Below are 24,415 nucleotides of genomic sequence, written 5' to 3' on the forward strand. Positions count from 1 at the left end.
ATAGCACTCATGTTATATCACTAGCAATGCATTCTGTAATTGAAATCCAGGCATAGGTTCTCAGATTAAAATGTTCATCTTTGATGACATGATAAGCAGTGTTAAAGCTCTATCTGGCAAAAAGTCAGATCCTCATCATATATAAATTAATGACCTTAAAGGATCTATATTGATTTTGGGCTGAAATCACTGAACCATAGAATAATTCAGGCTGGAAAGGACCTCATGGGATCATCTAGTCAAAGCAGGGTCAGCACTGAATCGAATCCGGCTTTTGTGAGTTGAAATTATGCCCCAGAATGTTTTTCTCTAACACACATAACCTGTGGTGAATACAACTGCTAAGCTAAAATGGAAAACCATATATACCAGCCACATGCTTAAAAGATATAAGAAATAAAATCTGTATCTTTTTCCAAACTTTCCTGAAGCAAAAGTATAACAAAATAAAAGAAACTGATGTAAAGTCAAGCTACGCATACTTGGGTATCATGCTCTCTTGATTTATTAATATCACAAGTTTTAGTAATAGCAGTGAGTGCAATATCAATATAGCCAATGAGCCTATGAAGTACAGTAATTATTATTAAAACTCAAGATATTCATCACAGTATGAAAGACACCCCAGTCACTCTGCTCTGGGTGAAATCCTTTAGCATCCCAGACTCCCTAAGTAAGGAGTTAGTGAAACGGCTTGAGGCCTGATTGCATCTGCTTCAGGGAGCTGTTCTGTCTCAGCAGAAGCACTTAAGCACATGTTGAATTTTAAGCAGAGGCTGGACTGTGGTGACTATTTGAATAAAAAGCAGGATTCCCACTTTTCTAGACAGAAAGCTGCAAGGCAAAGAGACATGGCTCAGCAGCAAGAGACAGGATCAGAAGACAAGGGAGCCTGGCTCACCAGCCATCCCATCAGTAGCTCTAAGATTCATGGAGAGAAATACCCCAGGAGTGCTGACCCCCATGCTTTGATTTCAGGCAGTCCCTTACTGACTTATCAAGATAAGTTACATCCAAGCCAAGAAACAACGTTTTCATGTTAACAGTTTTCAAAAAGAAAATGTTTGGTATCCGTCTTTGCGTAGTATTATTACAAGAAATGTTAGTTGAAGATAAAAGACACTTAATATTCAGCTGTCGTAAATCACCATAGTCCTAACTTTAGCCAATGCTGATTTCTGCCATTCTCCCCAATTAAATCTACCACTTTAAAGAAATATACTGCATTGAAAGAAATTAAATTCAAACAATATGACATAAAGAATGCTTAATAGATGGGGGGTTTTTTTATTTGTTTCACATGGATAAAAAAATCAGAAGGATTTAAACAGCGGAATACAATTAAAATCCATTAAAAGACATTGGAGTTTGGGCAGGAGGAGTAATTCTAATCTTTAAGGCATAAGAAAGAGAAGTCAGGAAAAAAGGGAAAATGTATTTATCTGCAGCACTAGGTGATTGAGCTCTCCTGTTGAGATACGATCTCTACTATCTACTGTCTCCAAAGTATTTTTAAAAGTACTTCCTTTTTTATAAACTTAATTTACCTCCAAAATGCTGACACATTTTCACTCAGACTTCTCTGTTTTAATATATTTATGGAAGCTGCATAACAGCACCATACTCCATTGCCACGATTTCTAATCCTTCCTGTTTCTATTTTTCACCTTTCTTAGTTTGGGAAAAAAAAAAAAAAAAAAAAAAGGATCAATACATGGGCTTCCAGGAGAAGAACCCCCCCCCCCAAACCAAAATTTTTTTCCCACAAAAGAAAACTGTTATTATTGTGTTTAATTGAAATTTGAAATGAAACTGCTGCTGCAGAATCCAGGGTACCCTTCCTCTTCGCTTCGACTGCTGGACTGGGAGAAGAAGAGCATCACATTTAAGAGGGTCCTGACACCGTCTGCAGCCCACTGGACCCCCTTGCTCACACTGCACTCCTGATCTGCAGAGCACAGTGAGCCCAAACCACCCCGTTCCCTGCATGCGGCAGAGTCACCCTGTGCAGCATACGTGTGGAGGCAGGGACTCTGCTTTCCTCGCAGACCCTTGCAAAAGAAAGGTGATGGTAACATCCAACATAAAGTTTTCTAATACTGGTAGAACATGCAGCCTCATGGCTGCAACACCACTGTAATACACTTGTCCCTCAGGTTCCTCTTCTCCCTCTGATACAGCATAATTATATGCCCCATATGGAGCACAAAGAAAGGTCTCTACAGCTACTTCTGCCCCCTCATGCCCCCTGATCTGTCAGCTGATCTCTGAAAATACTCTGTGTTTTATCTAGCTGTGCATATTACACTAAGGCCAGTCACGGTATCTTTTATTTGCTTACAAAGCACTTCATTCAGAAAAAACTCAGGAATTGCTTACATATTGCTAGGAGGTTTAGGTATAGCATTGAGACACTTGATATTTGCTATTAGATATTCAAAAGAAAATGAGCTCTGAATAATAACATTCCTCTTTAGATTTCTTTCTATATAGTAACATGATGCTAATAGTGGAAGGAAGGGTAAAAAGCCATCATCTAAAAAAATCATAAAAGCACAGTTATTTTCCAAGAGGATAAGCTATGAAGAAAACAAAGGAATGCAATACTTGTAATATTTTGCTTAAATCCACCAAGAACTTGTTTCAGGTAGCATGGTAACTTGGCAACAACAACAGTTTTCTCCAAAGAGATGAAAATACTTTGATAAATATCTTTAATTTTCTCTTGCCTTGAAGTCATAATTGGTTCATTGATGCAGCATTCTCCTATTCCAGTGCATGCAGAAAACAATAAGTAAGGCCCCTTTTATTTAAAAAAAGGAGAAGAAGAAACAGTATAACGTATGTTCATTGTCACCACTTGTATTCACAGTAACAAAGTCACACTTGGCTCTTAAGGACTATTGTACTTTTTCAATCCCAAGGCTTCATCACATCTCTGGAAAAAGGCAGATTTTCTTAGTTGTCACTTTCCCTTCTTAAGTTAAAAACTGCTATAGTTCCATGTAGCTATGCTCCCTTGGTCTGGGCAGTATTACAGACAGCAAAGTGAGGAGCAAGTCATTCGACTGCTCCGACAAACATATACTGTCATGAGATATAATGCACTCTTAACATTATGGTGACATGAACCAAGACACTCAAAAGTGGTGCTACCACATCTCTGCTACCACACACCACCACAGAGAGCTCAAAAAATTAAGAGGAGGGTCCAGGACACACACTCTTGCACTGCCCCCCTGCAAGGCCGTGTACATGAGCCATGCTGGGGACTGAGGCAAGAGCAAAGCATTCCTCTGCCTTTTCCTTCTGCATTGCGCTGGGCTGCAAGATAGCCCACCAGCAGGACCTCATCAATAGTGTGAAGGTGCCCCTTCTCCTTTCCTTTCTGTGGCAACTCATCAGCAAATTCCAGTTTGATCCCCTCTGAGCAGGCATTACCTATGGGAGCAAATGCCACAGCAGCCCCCAAGCTGGGCAGGGGGCTGGAGAACCTGGGTGCAAGGAAGGGCTGTGAGAGCAGGGTTCATTCAGCCCTAAGAAGGGAAAGTAAAGGGGAAACCTTATTGCTGCCTATGACTATTCGTATCAGAGGATAAAAGGAAGATGGAGCCAGACTCTTCTCAGAGGTGTAAGAGGCAACAAACATCAGCTGGAACATGATAAATTCCAATTTGATGTTAGAAAAAAAAAAATTACAATAAGAGTGATCAAATACTGCAACAGAGCTTAAAGAAGCTGTAGGAGCTCAGTCCTTGGAGGTGTTCAAGACTTGACCAGACACAGCCTTGAGCAACCTGACCTGATCAGACCTGCTTTGAGCAGGGGGTTGGACTAGACTGCCACAGATCCCTTCTGACCAAAATTATATTATGATTCTGTGGTTACATGATGCTCCACAAACAAACTGTTTAGAATTACCCCATATCTATCTGTGTGTGTGCACATATTTAACATACAGACTCACAAACTTACCAGAAACTTGCCTGTTTCTGTATGGCCCTGCAATGTGTACACATTCTCACAAATCACTGGTAAAAGGAGACGGTGAACAGGGCTGGCCAGCACTCCTTGGAACAGTGCATCAGTTATCACAGAGGGTGAAAACAGAAGGGGATTTCTCCCTTCAAGGGAGAAAACAAAAAGAGCTTAAGCACTGTCACTAGGAAGAGGTTTGAAACATAGAGATATGTTTCCCTGAGTGACATAATACTGAATGGGAAATTCTACCGCAAAGGAGAGCAAGGACTCTGCACCCCATGTCAATACTCATACAATTAGGAAAAATAAGATAACTCCATTATTATCATTTAAGCTCACTCTGATTGGTTTGGGGTTTTTTTTCCAGTGCAAGACAAAAAACTTCAACTTTAAAAGTTTCCATCAAAGAGAATCGCCATCCTTTGGTCAGCTATAGACAAGATACACATTATTAAGCTCTGAAGCTTCATTGTTAAGAAAGTCAGTGAAGGTTTTGTCCAGCTCTTCTAAACTAGGCTGAAAAAGACTCTCAGAAAATGTTTTAAGAAATTAACTAAGGGATGTAACAGGACTTTTGTGCCCATGAAAGTCTTGTATGATCCTTTTGGCTAAGCACAAAAGGACTATGAAACCATTAAAAGAATTACCTTCCGACATGGCCATGTAGAGCATAGATGTGAAGTAGAATGGGTTGTTCTATGTGAGAACTAGAAATATGACCAAAGTTAAACATAATACTTTATAATTCTCTTTTTAGCATTTTAAAAAGGAAAAAAGCTTCAATTCACTTGTGGGCCTCACTGAGTGCTGATTTACCTGTTGCAAAATGACTAGGAAAAACAGAGTTAAAGAGGATATAAATCAGAGTAGCCTTATGGAGATTTTCTACAACTTGATGTTAGAAAGGAAATACCTAGTAACAAAATGTTTTTCCAAAGAGAAATTATTTAACCAAAATAAAATTTCCAAGAAAAATGTTTTATTTGAAGGACACAGTTCTTTTCCCGAAACTTTCCACCTCCTGATATTTTATCAGTAGGTACAGAGACAAAGCATAAGAGGAAGAAAGGAATTGCTAAAAGAAGTTGTTAACGAAAAAGAACAGCAAGACAGGATGTTTTTGTCACATTTTTCCCCTAATTTTCTGAATGTTTTGTTTGTTGTTTTTTTTCTTCTGATTTTCTAATTGTCATGCATACAGAAATGGGAGCTCTGGTAGGCAATGACAATGAAGATGAAGCCATGCTGCCTTTCAAGCATGGTTTAAAGTTCAGCAAGTCTAAAAATTTACCAAATATTCAGAATTCCTTTTAGTACCAATGGGTGAATGAAAAGAACAACATAGAGATGTAGTCAATAACAGGGAGCACTTAGTGAGTCTTGGAAGCCATTTCCTTTATGCACAAAGAAGCCCTATTATTGTAAAGGTTGCCCTATTATTTGCACAGTTTCCAGCAGGAACAGAGCAAGAGCTGTAAATTAAAGGAAAAATGACCACAAAGACACCTTACAACATCAATTTAAAACTACCTTCGTCCTTGAGTTATTTTAAACTTTTTTGATCAGTCAAAACATACTGTCAAATAAAAACTCAGTTTTCCTGCTGAATTTAGCAGAGACTGCCTGAGGCAGATGAGCAGGTCAGAGGGGTATGCTCCCAGCATGCCTACACCTTCAGACCCTGTGAGAGTCTCAGGAGTTTTGTCACCCTACATGGCAAGGACAAGGACAGGTAGCTGCAAACACCAGAACTAAACAGGCATGTTTCTCTCTGCAAGCACCCCATGGTATCATTTCAGCAAGTAGCAAGTCAGGAAATACACGTTATGATCATGGAAGTAGGGTAACCACATGAAAGAGGAGACCAATGGGTAACCCACAGTAGAAGTCACTGCAACACCGTCTTCTTAATTGAGACAAATCTTTCTGGTTATACAAAGGATTCTATAATAAGAATAATGCAGAAAGGTGTCTAATGCCACTTATAAATATTATTCTGTTCTATTTTGACTTGTCAGACTGGAAAACAAAACAAGACGTGATTTTTCTAAAAGACTTTGAGCAGTGTGATTGCTTGTATGATCATATTTTGGAGTGTTACTCAGCTACTCAATCAGTATGCATAAGTACTGGTTTACAGTCACTAAAAAAAATATGCATGTGCAGAGATGCCTAAAGATGTGCTCAGAAATATTACAGGCTTTTAACCTTCCAAGATTTAAAAAAAAAAACACCCTTGAAAATTTCTCAACAAAGCTTGTAAAAATAAGACTAGAAAAACCCCCACAATATTCTGTGAGTGAAGATTTCCTATTTGAGAGTCAACTGAACTTTGCCCACTTGAAATTCAAAGCAATATATCCCATAACTTACAATTAGCAATGGAAACACAGAAAGAATGTATGCAATTACTGTAATGTACTTAGCTATTTTGGAATTGTAATGAAATCAGGGGGTTGCCAGGTGTAGTGTATTGCAACATATTAAGCTAAGTAATTTAACATGTTATAATCTTTTCAGTATACAGAAATAAAAAGGAATATAACACAGATTGTAGAGATCATATATGTCCCTTTAATTTATATGTCTTTAATTTTTTACATTCTTTTCCTATACAAAGAAATTAAACACCACAGGTAGTTAGCTCAAGCTATTTTGCTCCTTTAAATTGACCCCTTCCCACTCACAAACATGTCTATTAAAGGCAGAGTAGTAGTTTATGCAGACCTGGGCTCCGACAAGACATTGATGTGAACGCAGGTGAAGCCCCAACTAGTAATGTACTGGCAATCCAAAAATGCAAGATACAATCATTTATCTGTGGCCCTTATGTCCAGTGTTGTTTTGCTACATTGTCTTTTTCATTCCAGGCACTTTAGTGCTGCAATGAGGACAAGCCTTTAGAAATAGGGATGTATTTGCATAAATAATTTCTTGAATACTTAAAAAAATCTTCCCCACTCTCGTTTACCATGTCTCATCAGCTGTGAAATTGATATGAATATAAAGTGGCACTTTTAGCCACAAATGCCAGTGCATGGCTTTAAGTTTTCACGCCTGTTAGACTGTAGCTTGTTGAATTTAACACTCCTTATGGCTTCTGTAAGAAGTATGGGATTTTGGTAATGGAGATATCTTTCAACCCAGTATCTTTCAACTGTAAAAACTGACCCAAATCAGACGGATCAAAGATAATGGTAAGGAAATGGTAGTTTTTGTTGCATCTGTAATTGCACTGAGCTATCTGGAAGCACTTTTAGATACAGTTTATGATTTTTTAGCCAATTTCAAGGCAAGTTCTACTGTAGAAATTGAATCAGAAACCTTGAACATTTAGCTATTACTGTTGTATAACAGGATTATGCCTTGCTCTTCATGCTTTTTTCAACTGCAAAGACTGAGCTTCTCTACCTAGGGGATTTTCTATGTAGTAAACTAAGAAACTTCAGATATTCCACACTAATTTCCCACAGGGATAAGTACAATGCATGCTCTGATAAAGATTTCTCTGGATTCTTTACAAGTCAGTCCCCATAATTAGTGTTTCCTATTTATTAAACACCTCTGCAAACTTAGAGCTAGTCATTAGGAATCAAGTTGTACACAGAGTTGAGAGGAATTATGCTGTAAAGTCTGGCTTCATTAGAAGACACTGTAACCAAAGAAAAGGACCTGCACTCAAATAATTCATGTGATGTAGTGACTGAGCTGCAATTTTCCATCCTACCTAGCCCAGTGTGTTGTAGCCCACACAGAAAAGTCACAGTGGTCTACCAGTACTACAAAATCCATGGAAAAGATGACCCTCAACATCCTAAACTTCTATCAATATCCAGTTCTCTGGAAAATTTGGGTATCTGCTCTTCTGGTTACCTTTTTTTATAATCAGGAAAGTAGACTACGAAATCAATAAAGTTAATTAGTAGATGAAGATGAACTATATTGCTGTATCAGAAAGTAATGCATTACTTACATGATGGTTCCAGTAGCTCTTTAGAAGGAGGCCACATCATTAAACATTAAACATCTAATGAACCTGCCTAGCTGGAACAGCCTTGTTCTAGCTGGCACGGGAAGGCACTGACCATATTCATCCATAACATCAAGGCTGGGTGTAGCTCATGGATACTTTTATTTTTTGGTTGAATATTTTTGCTCATGTTTTAGAAAATGAATAATTTTATTCCATCTGCACTCATTATCATTCATGAAAATGATCAGTTAAATACAGACAGTTCTTTTTTACAGCATTTTTTTTCTTATAGATACACTGAGCTCTAGTTGTCAGTATTACAATATAATTTGCCTCACCATTATTTTCACAAAACCACTAAGTACATGCACATAACATACAGTGATCCCCAGAAAAATGCACATTGGCCTATCTATCCTAGTCCAAATGGAGATAATTTCTGTAAAGAAATGGGTCAAGAGACAGGGCGGGCTGATGGGGGGAAGTGATGTTAAGCAGTTAATTGCAAGGTGGCTTTTCTTTTTGATAATAATCAGAGGGGATGAATGACTTACTTCCTAGATAGGTATCAGCAAAAATAGAAAATACAGATACAGGTTTATCCTGACAATTTTTGCATTGCCCATTCCTGCTTCATTGCCAGGATCTGCAAAATATGCTTTTTAAATATTCAGAAATATTTAATCAATAAAATGAGCTGGAGAAATGTAGCATAAAACAAAAAAATCCAAATGAAAATACAAAGGGCATTTAGTTATTAATCATTAGTAATTTTATGCTATTCCTTGAAATTAAATGAAGTATACAGATACTCATATGTATTTTTGACACACAAATATTTCTGTTTAACACTGATGGTGGCTCAGTGTCTCTGAGTACAATCTCAGTACGAAATTTATCTCAGCTCTTTTGTCTCTTGCTTGTACCTGGACAAACTGGAGATGGAAAAGACATGAAGATATCTATAGTAAAGCAAAACTGTTCCCAGTAGTACAATATATTCTTAACTGCTCTTAACTGTCCACCCTAGTTTTAAATTATTTGTATGATTACAGTTTCATAAATTCCTGGACACATAAGATGGAGGCATCAACATTTTTCAATTAATATTAAACACAACTATAAAATATAAAAAATATATTATATAAAAAATAATTAATAAAACCTATTTACAAAGGTTTACATTTCCAAGGAATACATCAGTGGTCTAATTAGCTGAAGCAGTAGAGTAAGAGTATACACTGTTCTAATGATACTCTCAACATACTTCAGCCATTTACCTGATATGGTTAATTATAATTATAAAAGTAATTTTTTCCAGGCGCCTCTTTCTTAACAACCCCGTTGCCTGTCTTTTTACATTTAAAGGGAACATTTTTTACTCTAGACTGTATGAGTAAAGATGCAAAACTGTTAAGAAACTTAGAGTAACTTAAGAGAAACAGAAATTTAAAACACATTTTTAAACCTTCACTATTGCAAGGAAGGTTACCTACCATCTGCCATGACTCTCTGAATATCTGCAGTGTGGAGAAAAGTAATAGCCAAACCAAATGAATCCTTTGCTCTAGCATGCATGCAGCTAAATCAAGGAACTGGAAAGACAAAGTCCCAGAACCTGAAGATTTACAGAAATATTCCTGAACAACCCTGTGTGCCTGCCTATTTATCCTGCTGCCACTGCATGCCAAGATGTCCCATGCTTGTGTGGTTATGAGTTCTCCTAATCATGCAGGCTGCTGTTTTAGGAAAGGACACTTGATTTCCCTGAAAGCTCAGCCAGCACTGCAGAGCAGCTCTGCAAACACTTCCGTTGATGCAAGCGTGCTGATCACAAAGAGGTTGGTAAGGGTGCAGAAGCCACACGCTGCTGGGTAACTGAAAGCAGTGCTGCCCAGCCGGCCAGGGAGAGGTCTGCCTTGCTGGAGTTAGCATGCACAGCACTCCTTTTTGGAAGCTAAGCTGGAGTGCATCACCAATACAAAGCAGGACCAGGATAGTACAACAACGAACACTGGGTGATCCTGAGAACTGGAATAATGGAAAAGGAGAAAATTCAAAAAACAGAGTCATGAGTTTAAGCATTAAAACCAGAATAATCTATTGTAAATTGGGAGATAAAAGCTTGGAAGCATTTTAAGGAAAGAATAAGGAAGGAAGGTTCAGGTATGCTAAAAGTGACCAGCGTTAGCACATATGAATAATACAGAAGTATTATATAGAGGTTTTACACAGAAGAATATTACTGCTGCCTATAAAAACATGAGGAGAATAAGCAAAGGAAGGAAGAGAACTACTTAAGCTGCAAGGCAGTAAGGCAATGCATGTTAAAAATATTGGCATGAAACAGCCAGAAGTTAATCTAAGCCAGAAATAAGAAGATACACAAGCACTGCAATATTTTGGTCCAGGAGCAGCTTTCTACACAGAGAAGCAGGGAGAACTGTCCAGAGTGTATAAAACAAGTCAAATTCTTTAGCAAAGGGACTGTATGAGTAGATACCTACGGCAGCCACAGTCTGGACTTGATGGTCAAATTGAAGCTATAACTTTTTCCACTGAAGAGAAGCAAATGGTGAATCCCTTTCTTCTTGAGCTTAAGTAATGCAAGCACAGAAGAATTTCAAAGTGATTTCTGTATGCAAAAGTTCATGTTTCTTTGATCTTTCCCCCCTTGCCAAGTTCTTTATTTTCTGCTGAGGCATGGGGGATATTGCAGAACACGTGCCTGGAACCCAAGAAGTGAACAGAAGAAAGGCAACAGCATGCCTGGTGCACCAGTCATTGCAAGCTGGTCTGGCTTAGCAAGTGCCATCTGAACAGTCATATTTAAAAACCATGCTCTCAATCAGTTCCACAGGACTCAGCAGCATTCCTAGTCTCTTTGAGGGAAGAATAAATCTGCACAGTAATGCTGGATGGCATAGTAAGGAACGTGATATTGAAAAAACTAGCTTCATTTTGTTGTTAAAAAATAGTATTTACATTGCCTGCAGCATCTCTCTGTAAGAATAAGAATCCGCTTATTTCTTTAAGTTTCAGAAGAACTTGTTGTACTAACTGTGAACAATCTGGATGAACCTTTTGCTGTAATAGACTGAGTTCATCTCAACATCAAAAGCACAGGGTCCACTCAGATTCTTTCATATTCCAAAAAATAAAACCTGCTTGAAGACTAACAAATTGGTCAGCTATTTGTGATTTCAGAGAACTCTTTCAAATGTCTCTCAAGTGCACGGGGCTGCTAATTAGAATTTAAAAAGTTCAGAAGATCATTGTTGATTACATAAAACAAACATGGAGAGAACCTTAAACTTCCCAGGGAAGTCTACAGCAGTTAAATGTGTTTGACTTTGCTGAAACTCATCCACTGTGAAGTCCAAAACCCCGAATTGTTATAGTGATTTCTGTTTATCTAACTACACTGCCTTGTTTTTCCCAGCTTTCAGTAAGTGTAACTACCACTGCTAAAACTGGATCAAGATGCCTTGGTTTTCAAATCTACTTACTAAAGCTAAACATTGAGCTTTATATCTGACACCTTCCCCAATGACATACAACTGTGTTTCATAATGCTTTAGATAATTTTCAGTGAAACCAGAGTGTAAGGTGTTTTATTCTCTCTGCCTCTCCCTAACCCTCTAAGAGCCTGGTCTTTCAAACCTCCAAGCCCTGTTCTTCTCTTCTGCTCATGTTGCAAATTTTTTTGAGGACTGCAGGATATGAGCCAAAGATAGTTTGAACTTTCCTCCTTACCTGTTGGGATTGGGGTGCTATCCCTAGCTGTTCCCCACCAGCTTTTCCCATTCCTGAGAGGATTTTTAGGTAGGCGCTGAAGTAATTTGAAGGCTGCTGCTGAGCCTCCTTGGCATTCTCCTGTCTTTTCTCCCCTTCCTCAACAGTTTTTAGTTATTAATTACAACTAGGGAGCTTGTTAGTCTGTTTTTTGTAGTATAACTTCTTCTGCTAACCTAGTACGGGTTAGCAAGATTTATTAACATGTGAGACAACTTTATAAAACCACTTTATAGCCTTGCTTGTAGTTTTCTTGTTTTTCTATTGTATAGCTTATGGACCAAGAACCAAATTCTATTGAAAAATCAATAGCTGAAACTGTTTCTAGATTTTCAAATACAATGATGACATTAATAACTTAATAATTAGACACGTAGGTTATGCATGGTTGCACTGAAATGTTTAAAGAAAAGAAGAGTATGAATACTGAATAGAGTAAGTAACAGCTTTGACATCAGCTTGGGGAATAACAAGGTATTCACAAAGCAAGGAAGAGAAACCATATAATTTCTCTTGCCTATCCATAGCTCCTTTTTCTCATAAACCCACCACTTCAATGTCAGAGACTCTGGCAAAAGCAATTAAACATGCATTCAGTTTTGTACAATGGATTGACCCAACTTTCGCATCACAGATACAAACGCATCTAATTTCTGTCATTATAGCTTAACAGCTTAATGACCTCTAAAGGCAGGAACATCAGTTTCTTTCTTTTCATGCATGTTGTTCTGTTTCTATTTAGGTGTCTTTGTATGCTTCCCCTCGTACATCTCCCACCCACATTTACTGCTTTCTCTTGGTGCTCTATTTGCAAGCTTCCCCACCCTCCCCCCAGGATGTATTTCTAGCAGCTGAGTTCTCTCCTACACAGGTCATCCCTCCTTATACTATGAAATAGCAAGCCAACCACATAAGACATAAATGAGGCTACACTGAAAGAAAAGGACATTTGCTATTAAAAAAAACCCACCTCTACCACAAACAGATTTTGATGCTTTTAATTTAAGGGTGTATACCTTCACAGATGTACATAAACCAACACTAAAAGGCAGAGCTATTAGAGAAAAGTAGTTTTCATACTTAAAAGTATATTAATGCATACTTACAAGACTCTAATGTGATTAAAAATCACCATAATAGTGCTTACACAATGATACTTAAATATTTAAGAGTATGATGCTATTCCAAAACACTGTAGAAACAAAACATATAAATGTGTTCTTAAAATATTTTCTTCATTTCCACAGTCTGACCCTTTTTGGAAAGCTTGACTATTTGTTCATCTATCTACAGAAAAGTACATATATATATATTCTTTAGACAGTACTTAAGTATTTGAGGACAGTGTAGATAAGCACAGTTTAAAGAGTTTCCATCTGCTTCTGTCATTGTAGATAAAGAAAATGGCATCAAAGGGTACCAGAGGTGCAAACGCTCTGAATTCTTGTAATCATTTTTGCACTGGAGAGATAATTTAGGAAATACTTTTCTAACACCAGTCACTTCATATGTGCAAAGATGTGCTTCTAACTCAGCATCTCATTTGAGAAAGTGTGTTCACCTCCATCGCTGCTCACAGGTCACTCAAAACTTTGGGAACATAGACCTCCTACCACATAACCTTGCTGTACATCTGCTGTACATATGTCCACCTAGATTATTTTCATTCTCTCTTTGTAATTTTTCTGACTACTTTACAATTCTGACCACTTTTTACACTGCAGTTTCCCCACTAAAAAATAACTACAAAGGACAAAATCAAAACTTGCTTTCTCAATAGTTTCATTTCAACATCAAATTTTGAATTCTTACCATGGTCTGTAAGTTCAGACATGCAGAGCTGACTTGTCTCATTTCCACTTGGTTCATCACGTCCTATGGACACATAGTCGCACACTGGCTGAGAATGAATTAGGGGTTTTGAAGTCTGCTCATCAGATTCCTTAGTCGAATGAAGCAGCACAGAGAAACAGGTACAGTTAGAGCTTTCAGCAGGATCACAATACAATGGTTGCCCTGATCTATACAACTGCTGGGACTTGTATTAGGCAAATACTAAAAAACAATCCTAACTTTTTTCTAAGTCATCAGTAGTGACTCAGCCATAAGCAGAGACAGATTTAACGTATTTTTTTCTCCAGACACAATGGGAAATAGAAACTAGAGTGCATGTGAAAGAAAAGGTACAAGACAAAGCACATAACAAAACCTCATTATTCCTGTGATGCTTTCACTGACTATTTCCAAACTGACACTGTTCTCTCTATGAGGAGATGTAGTGCTGCAATTGAACAGGCCTATCTTCTGTTGCACATAGCTTAAAAGCAAAGGACAGCTTACACTGGGAGTCATTCCAAGACTTCATTCTTACTAAAAAGCCAGTTGAAATGTTAATATTCTTAACTAATCAAGTGAAAAAAACCCACAGCCATGCCAGATTAGAGTGTTTAAGGGATTACAATTCTAAATTTATGTTGAAAATGAATGTATTTTGAACTCTGATGTCACACAGACTGTCAGTAAGTATATTTCAGAGAGCAGATGTAGATTTAAGGATGACTTAATAAAAGAAAATTGTGCAATGAATAGAGAGTTTGTTGAACCATATCTGAATAACTGAATGTACTTTCCCTCATTGCAGATCCAGACTTCAACGCACTTTCCAAATTATTAGTCTCAGAACAGGACTGTGCCTCTAGTATTAAAGAAAGCACGTGGGAAACAGAAAGGTGTTGTACACTGAATATGCATAAATGAGGCCTCCAAAACAACAGCACATACTTACACGTAGGACATTGACATTCAGCTGCTGAAAATTGCGTGACCTGAATTCTTGCATTCTTTTGATATTTTCTTGATATTTTTCTTCTGCCAGTTGTCTGTAAATACAGAATACTTGTGTTTAGGATGCATTATCAGGGAGTACACAATGGGATCCTCTAAAAGTAGATGTGGAAAAACAAATTCTATATATAGTGCCAAACATTTGTGGCATCTACTCAAGGTGACGGTAGTTTTAGCAAACTCACAAAGAGATTTCAGGTGTTATTTCCAAACACTATTATATTTTTCTTTCACAACTTGCATAATATAATTGAGAAATAGTAAATTATTAGTCCCAGTCTTTTGTGTTTCTTCCAAAGATATTGAATACTTTGGACTTTATTCCACCATGTAGTGCAGGTACGTTTCAGCTGAAGACAGGCATGCAACACTGGAGTGTTATAAACACTTCACCTAGGGGAGAGTTGGTAACTGTGTTTTTCTGTGTGGGACTACTTAAGCCAGGTGCTACACTAAGCAGCTCTTCCAGTTTGCATTACTATATTCCTTCCCATCAATCTCTAGATGTGAACTGCTGAAAGCAGATCTCCAGTCTGAGAAGGTACTGGTTTTGCACTGTTTCAAAAACTTTCAGCTAGAGTCAGATGGCAATAACCACGAGATTAATAGAGATCATTTTAAAGATTCATGACTGAGAACGAGGTTGAAGATTAATATGTTGCCTTTATATTACCAAAAAATACATTTAATTTTGTTGCTGGGGAAAAAAAACATGCATCTAAATAGAAAACACTAAAACGCAAGAAAGCAAAGAAAATGAAAAGCAAACTAGAACTAGCCTGCAATTAGTATTATTTCCTAATCTCCATCCATTTTAAAAAAGTGAAGGAGACAGACTTCCTATTTATTAATTTATAAGTACAAAAATTGGCCTACCATATTATTGAAAACACCATGCAGAAGAGGTGTTAAATTTAATACCTTTTCTACAGTGGTTTCAATTCAACGAGATTTTTTTTTCAAATGAGAATAAATTTACATACCATATCCGGTATCAAATGAAATGGTAAGTGTTAGACAGACATAAATGTTCATCAGACATATTTTCCAAAAATGAAATGAAGGCTTTTATGGGGTTTTTTGTAGCTTTTAGGTATGGGAATCACAAGTTGGCACAAGTAACGCTAGGATGTGATTTTACAGAGCATTTTCGCTCAACTGCAATTACTACTGAGTTGCAGGTATATTTAGCTGCAGAGTTTCAGAAGCCATAAATTCAGGCTTCATGTCACCCTGCAGTATTTTTCTGTACTAGGACATCATTGCCTTATTGAATTGTTAACTTGCTTTGGCACAACAGGGTTAAGACTCCTCATGATCAAAAATAATTATTCCCTCTTACCTCTATAAATGAGAAAATATTTGTTAATTTACATTGCACTTTGCAAAATGCTTTTGAAGAAAACATTAAAAATTAATTAAAAATTAATATGGTGCTTTTCTGATTTTCATTCATACCATATAAAACATTGAGTATTTTTAACTGGGCAAAACTCAAGTGTGTTATCAAAACAGTATATTCTTCTTTTTATTTAAAAAAGGAATCCATGCATATACACTTAGCCTTCTAGCTGTTTCTCCAGCTTCCACTCAGAAATGGTACTTATTCTCCTTCAAATCCCCCCTTTTATTATGTCTCACTCACTTAATAAAAAATCAAAATCATAAAGCCTTTATAACACGCCCATTACCCCTGTTTGATCATTGGATAAGAGTATCCTCTGAACTGTTAACTTCTAGTGGCAAATCTCTTAGGCCAAAACAATGACAAAAGCTGGACTGTAACTAAATGTCCAGCTCCTCAGACTGTGCAATGACAAGTCATTAAAAAAAAGTCTCCTATTGTAACACATCTGAAAATCTCTCATATGCTTATTTAACCAGAAACACAATGCTCAAAGTACCCGTTTTGGGCTAATGTTCTGACTTTTTTTTCTACATAAATAAAAATCCCCATTCACTTTGAGTAGCTGAAGACCCTTTCTAGCTTTATGTTTACCTTGACAGTTCTATCTTGTTAGACTGTTGGATGGGGAAAACTGCATGGTTAGAGCACAATGCAAGTGTTATGCTCAACTTACTTCAATTTCTTTGCTTTTTCATCTGCAGCATTTAACTTCCTCAGCCTCATTCGTTCCCGCGGTGTCATTTTCTGTACTTCAGACAGTTCCTGCAGAGTTTGCAAATGAACTTTCCTCTGCCTGAAATTGAATGCATGCAAACCCACCTTCATATAAAAATGTAAATATCAGTATTTTGGTTTGATATTGAAACATAGTGACATTTCAAATGGAATAATTAGAAAGTCACAGGTACTGTAACAGACTAAACAGACTTTAGTTTGGAAAGAAAATGCCTCTTTTAAATTGAAATATTTAAACTTAGGCTTAGATTCATGAAGAACGTGAATAATTTCAGGGATTTCAGGTGAGAATGGAAAAAGATAAACTCAGCTCCTTAAAAGAATAAATGTTGAAGCACAGTGAAATATTTACGCTGTCAGGCTTCATTACTGAGCATATTTCAAGTACAACGCAAGTCTTTAAATGAGAACCACAGAAAAAAGCAATATCACCTATATATTTTACGTCAATTGTTAGAGGATGTCCAGAATAAAAGAGAATATTAATGTCTTTAATGACAGACATAATTATGATGTTGTCCTGTTGAATTTCTCGTCCTAATCAATAATAACAATTCACTGGTAAAATGGTCTTCATAGACCATCTCTGAAAGCTGAGCATGAATTATTGACATATGTATCTCAGCTGTATTTATCAACACAGGAAAACAATATTAGACTTGTATCAGAAAAGGGATATTAGTCTCAGATTTTTATCTTATATCCTACAGTAATTACAAAAATTAAACCATAGTTTGAAATGCCTTGGCAGTTATGTTTCACTTACACCAATATATATTTATTATACCATATATTTATGATACCAATTCATTTCAAATTACTATTTTTGCTCTTATGAGATAAATTCAGTTCTGATCATCTAAGAGCCCAGAAATCAGAATTTTAATAAATGAGAAGTATTCATTATGCTTTTCAAATGTTGACTACAGAGGGAAATAGCGTAAAGATATGACTATTAGTGTGAAATATGAAAGACTAAGGACAAAGACAAGAAGAGTTCAATTATTCATAAGAATGGAACTAACTCTTCAAGTATGAATAATGTAGACATATTTCTTGTCCCCTGTAAAAAACTAATTTAAATTATAAGAATCTCTTGGGAAAAGAAGCCATTTTTCATCCAAGTCAAAACTGAACTTGTACAGCTTTATGCGTAGTTAAATATTTAAAATTTATGACTTGCATGGGACTAGAATAAAGTAAGCCATTAGAGGCCTTTACTAGAAGAAACTAGACTCAACTATACATGGCAAAAATAATTCCTGGTGAGAAAAAAAAAAGATAAATATAAAGCAGCAATGATTGAGGAGGACTCCATAACAAGCAGTTCCTTGTACACTCACTCAGACTAGAGGATTGCTTCATTACAGCGGATGTGGGAAATTCGCTATGTTTAAATTATTTCTCCTCCACTTTTCTGCTCCACCGTTTTTTGTGTATTTTTATTTCATTTTACCTACCTCTTTAGATCTCAGATTGCAGAAATTATTTCGCATTTTGCTTATGAGTAGCAATACAGACAGCTAACATTCTCATAAATAGAGAGAAATTCATAATAAGAGTATGACTTTATGTATATTCCAAACATTTAGCCAAAAATAATCAGACTTCAGCACATTTGAAGAAAATTTATAGTGAAGCTTCTCCTAGGATTTTTTTCTCAAATTGATGCCCTGAATTTGAAAACCTCAAGGTAAATTTCCATGCTCAAACAAAACCACAATTTTTAGGATCTCTAGACCTCTGCATGGAAGCAGCTGACTTTCTATTTCCTTTTAACAAAAATATAGAACATGATGTTTGTAGTTAGAACTCGCTCTTCATCTTGAGAGTACAGACTTGCTTTTGAACAAAAATAGTTACAGATTCTGGGATATACAAGAATGTCCTCCCCATATGCCAGCTCTGTCAATATATGATGTCCATTTGGAAGGTGATGAGACTCAGCATATTCAAATTAATGACAATGGATCATAGTATGTGTTACAAATAATAGAAAGTGGTTTTCAGTCTGTCCTAGAAGCAGGGGGATATTTGAAGTCTGGGTATATAATTTGCAGGTAAAAATACTGCTTCCTGAAAGCATCTACAATCTTTTGGATGTATATAGATAAGTTTAAATCTTGTACCCACAAAATAAAGGCATGGATTAAAAGTTTCTTTAAGATTCCCATATGTTATGTAATAAGCGTTAAATACTCAATATAATTCAGATAGAGTTGGCATAATATTTGGGCAAGATTTCAGTGCCCCAAAACTATTTATGGTATATCTGTAAGGAACATCTCTGCACTTAAATATAATTAAATATAACTTGACAATTATTTAGAGGAAACAAGAAACAGGGATGTCCACTGTGTCCGCACAAGATCACAAACTCCTGATTTTGAGCATGCTAGCTCCTAACAGAGCAAAACCATGTACAGAAGACTCAGGGACAGGGAGCAAAGGGGAAGGCCAGATGCCATTTAAATTGCAGAGCTAATTTACAAAGGTAAAATGAAATTGCCCATGCTGACATTTGCTTTAATCATTGCAATATTGTAATTTAATACAATCAATTAATTTAATATATATTCAGTGCCTAAAAGAGAAATCATATGCGAAGGCACTACTGATGTAAGAGCCAAGAACATCGCTAGCCTTAATTTCTCACTATAGTTACAAGACAAATATAATAGTATCCTATGGGTGTATTAGCTGAATATTAGTTTAAGTGTATATACTTTTACCTTGGTGTCATTTAGGAAACACATTCAATAATTAGCAGGCACACAAAGAGCAGCACTATAAATTAGGAAACACATAACTAATATGATGATCTAAACCTTCAAAATGTAAAGACAAAGGTCATAAATTACATATCAATTGGTACCAAATTAACATATGCATATACTACACATGCATGCCCAATTGACACAGTTATATGATAAAATACTTGATCTGCAAATCCTTTTTTTCCCCTGAATCTTAATTGTGCATCTCACTAACATGGTTGTTCTTCTGTATTTCTGCAGAATGGGTGCCTCTAAATATAAAGCATAATGAGATTAACACAAGTGTTTACAACATGATATTATTTGGCAACACTGTAATTTCACGTACTGCTGCCCATAAAACACTTTAAAATACTTACACAGCATCAAAAATGGGAGCACCTTCTTTCTGCCAGTTAAGTGCCTTGTCTTTTACAGTCATGTTTGTGAAATTGTACTGTATATTCTGCAAGGCAATAAAATAGAAGTGATATCAACACTTGAGGCTGAAGTGATCCAGGCTCTTCAGCTATAATACAATACAGTCCTAATGTAAAAACTGAGTGGTTTCCTTCCCCACCTTCTTAGAAAGTCAAATAATATATACACTGAAGCAGGGACCAAAAGAGCAAGATGCGTTGTTTTTCATTAAAACTATGACTAACTAGAACATTTTAGAGATCATATGTACCCAGGCCCAAATGATCTGCACTTGTTACACATAAATGCCTGTTCTCCTTATTGCACATAACATTTAAAAGGGGCCACATTAAGCATGTAAAGTGACAAGAGCTTCAATTCTCACTGCTTCACTACCTCAGTCATAGTTGTAATTTAGCTCTGAAAGTCCCCTGGATTAATGTTCCCATGAACTGCTAGCTAATTATTTTTTCTTAACACATTTTCTCTACCCCATTCTGCTCTTGCAAAATACATACTCAAATGGTAAGTGAACAGCTATCGCTTTTTCTTATATACCTTTAGTTGTTCATCAATATAAGGAATTTTTAGGATCTCTGCTGCTGCTGGTCTTAATGAAGGATTCTTATTTAACATGCTGAAACGTTAAAAAACAGAAGTCATAAGTAAGCAATTCCCAAATTAACTTAAAAATCTGCTAAACAAGAAAGTAACATACCTGCACAGCACAGCATTCAGTTTGCTTGGATAACTGTCAGGAAGAGAAGGTGTATCCCCTTCTACAATTTTTAACACAACAGACAAAAAATTGTGTCCAGTAAATGCATGGTTCATACAGCACATCTCATATAAAATGCATCCCAGAGACCTTGAAGAAGAAAATAATAGGAATAGTATAAACAATATTTTTGAAAGTAGCATGCATAGTGACATTACAGTAAGTAAAATCACAATTGTATACTCTTTTCTCCTGGGAATAGGATATTTCATTATCATGCTATCCTTTCCATCCGAAACATTTTTATTCAGATCACAAATTAGTAAAACTTTATAAACAGGAGAAATTATCGTTCTGTTTCCATAAGTGCAGGCAGAAACTGTAAATAAATACACATATTCATATATATATATGAAAAAATAAAGTAAAACTACCTTAAGTGGTTACTCACTAAATTGAGAATGAAGTTTTTTAATTAGTAACTGACTTGAGAAAATAGTTTAGTAGTGTTTGGACATAGGTTTGTTTAAATTGGTTTTGCAAATTAATTTCTGGCAACAAGCTGAGGCTAAAATTCAAGTTCAAATTACATAATGACAGTTTCAAATAACAGAAATGTCTTCTCACTGATTTGGCCACATACTCAACATAGAATATTAAATCAGTTTGTACTCAAAGAAATATCAAATGTTAGATGAGAGCACCATACTGCAACATCTAAAACTAAATTTCCTCAAAATTTTATTTGGAGAAGAAAAGAAGAAATCTGAGCATGTAGGTCTGGACACCTAGCTAAGAACGAGTGTTAGTTTTAAATCATTAAAAAACAGGAGGAATTATTACAATTTTAAATGGGCCTCTGATTTACCATCACCTTATTTACCAGGCTCTTATACACCAGTCTTAATGGAGATCATAAAAGATCACCAAGTTGAACATTGTAACATAAACTCTCTCATAATTATTTATATAAAGACTATTCATAACAATTTGCTCTTCAGTGGGGTTCTGTCTGACAAATGTTTTTTAAAAACAGGGGAGTTGAGCTTGCCAGGCTTTGAAGGATGCTCAGCATTACCTCCAGTTTGCAGTCAGGAGAACTGAGGCACTGATGAGTGACTTGATCGAGGTCTAGAAAATGCTGGTGAGAGCCAGCTACAGGACCAGACTCATCTAAGTAATCAACTTAAATATCAGAGCAACTTTACTCTTAATTTAGTATTTGAGTGTGGTATTTATAATTTACAGAAGCAGTATGAAATAAAGCATAGTGATAACAAGTAGAAGCACATATAGGTGAACAGCTTTGATGAAAAGGGTATAAACATTATCTTTGAAAGCAAATAATGAATAAAGTTTCAATTATTCACTTCGGTTAAAGCAGAGGAATTGATTCCATCTGTGTGGCAATAAAAGAACAAAAGCAAATAATTTTAAAGCTGAAACCCAGGCTCTACATACAATGCAAATAAGGAAGAGGAGAGAGAATACAGGGGCTCGCTCACTGGAACTTTTCAAGCAGTATGTGAAAACAATTAGCAGAACATTTTTGCTAACAACTGCATAAGGACCAACTACTGAGGTACATAAATAATTGCCTAGTTTTTTAAAGATTTAACTGTCCACCAGCTTTCAAACTTCCAAAATCAGTAAACAGTAACACACAGATGAAGACCTATATTTATGATGTATGTTCAAACTCTGAAACAAGATAATTACTACAAGAGAAAATACTTAAAGTCAAAAAGAACAACAAAAAAACTCTGTACACATGGCATCTGAGAACGTCAAACAAAAATAGAAACCAGCCAGAGGGAAGGAAAAAGGAAGGAAACTCCCAACCCGACAGACTGTACTATAACTGCTTTTTGCAGAATAAATCTGTTTTTCGGAGACTGCTTGATTCTGGCAGCTAGAAATTGCTTAATGAGCCATTAGGAGCACAGGATTTACCACATCAGGGAAGCCCATTTATTCATCTAGTTTAGTACTCTGACTACACCTGAGGCTTTGGAGAAAGATGAAAAGAACACCCAGGGCATTCTGCTGCAGCCAGGGCCATGAACAGGCTACCCAGGGAAAACCCCATCTGTCCCATGAAAGAAAAATAAAGGGAAAAAAAATGAAAGAAAAATGAGGGAAAAAGAATAAAGTTTTTACTGCAGGATACAGTTCTTTGAAATTAAATAAATACCTCCCTAAGCTGAGAAGTGCTGCCCTGGGTCCCAGAGCAAGACTATTTCATCCCAGGACAGCTGCTGAGCTGCAATTTCCCAAGGGAGTTACCGCCAAGCAGCTTTTGCCTCAAGACTGCATTTTTCAGTTGTGTTTCTACAGTTCTGGTCTAAGCATGATGTAAGGACCATATTCAGCAAGAGAAAATTGCTTCCTGAATCCCATAAGCAATCTGCACATGACCCAAACATATAATTTAATTACTTTTATAATCTTAGCTTGTATAACTGCCAGTGTTATAAAATTCTAAAATGGTCATTAAACTATCCAGCCAGCACATTTGGTTTGACGGCTCTCTATATTCATGAATAGGTTTGACAAAGGTCCGAAACAGCACTTGATTTCAGCAAACTTGATGTATTACTGTTTCATGTTGAAGCTACCTATACTCAATTACATCATAAAATGGAGCTTCTGGACAGGCTTCAGTGTATTCTCTACAATATCAGCCGACAGACCTCTAACTTCTGCTCAGGAGAAACCACCCTGAGGTTTGTGGTGCTAATTGTTTACATAAGCATTGCTGTCCTTTTAACATCTGATCTTTTGTAGATCTTTCCAACCTATGTTACAGTTATTCAAAGGCTGTAAGATCCAAGTTAGCTTTTAAATTAAACTCCAAAAGCCAGATAATGTAAATACATATACCTTATATCTCTCAGTCTGATCATACCAGAAGGTCTTAAGATTCCAGAGTCTATGAGCACAGACAAGCAAGCACAATTAAAATGAAGGACCCCAACCCTACAGACAAACCAATCTGACAGTACTTGATGGGAGACATAGAGTACAATGGATTTACATGTGACTGTGACATTGTTTTTTCTCTGGAAGACAAAAAGGAAGTTATTTATACTGCTCTTAAAAAGAATTTGCTAAGTCTCTAAGTGAAAAAAAGCATTTATTTTTCAACTAAATTATTTGTTATAATTTCTGCCTCTGAGATAATTTATCACATTTACTATACACAAATTCTTTGAAAAGTTCCTGGATGGAGTTTACCTTATATGATCATAGCTTTGAAAAGAAGAGAGAAATGTTATTGCTGATAACTGTGTCCACACACCTTATCTCATGAACTCAGAAACAAAATACGATACAGTTAGAATAGCCACTGCACAGATGGGCAGTCAATATTTGCACTCAGGGACCTATAACTGATCCTTGGCAGACTCCCAGCCAGCACAGATTTCAGTCTCATCTGAGAAACCCCAAACTTTCACAGTTAGAAAACCTGCAAAACTTGTGGGTGCAATACAGGCTACCTACTAGTGGCAGGCAAATCATGGTAACGTTATTCAGGAGCTGAACAGGGAAGTAGTTTCTGCTGGATGGGCAAGAGCGATGCTCAGTCCCCAGTATGCAAAAAGCAGGACCTAAACTGTTTGGGAGCCTTTGTGCCAAGGGAATCCCAGTTTTCTGGAACAAAATACCTCTCTGGGGAAGATACAACAACACCCTTTAGCTTTAGGACCATTTGCAGGAGTTATCATTGACCTATTAGGTAAGTCTGAACTTTCTACATTGCATGAAGATAACGGAAAGTACAA

General features: G+C 36.5%; 1 protein-coding gene across 2 annotated transcripts in view; it reads right to left on the minus strand.

The window, feature by feature from the left end:
- The window catches only part of NEK11 (NIMA related kinase 11), a 123,303-nt gene that overhangs the window by 60,468 nt on the left and 38,420 nt on the right, over nucleotides 1-24,415 (minus strand). For both annotated transcript variants that reach the window (XM_074860117.1, XM_074860127.1), the window contains exons 8-13: nucleotides 20,631-20,780; nucleotides 20,471-20,549; nucleotides 19,873-19,958; nucleotides 16,675-16,794; nucleotides 14,535-14,628; nucleotides 13,562-13,691 (exon numbers count right to left, since the gene is read on the minus strand). In XM_074860117.1, the coding sequence (XP_074716218.1) occupies nucleotides 13,562-13,691; nucleotides 14,535-14,628; nucleotides 16,675-16,794; nucleotides 19,873-19,958; nucleotides 20,471-20,549; nucleotides 20,631-20,780 (659 nt within the window). The remainder of the gene's footprint in view (nucleotides 1-13,561; nucleotides 13,692-14,534; nucleotides 14,629-16,674; nucleotides 16,795-19,872; nucleotides 19,959-20,470; nucleotides 20,550-20,630; nucleotides 20,781-24,415) is intronic.

This window comes from Strix uralensis, chromosome 1 (genome assembly GCF_047716275.1).
Source record: "Strix uralensis isolate ZFMK-TIS-50842 chromosome 1, bStrUra1, whole genome shotgun sequence".
Lineage (NCBI taxonomy): Eukaryota > Metazoa > Chordata > Aves > Strigiformes > Strigidae > Strix > Strix uralensis.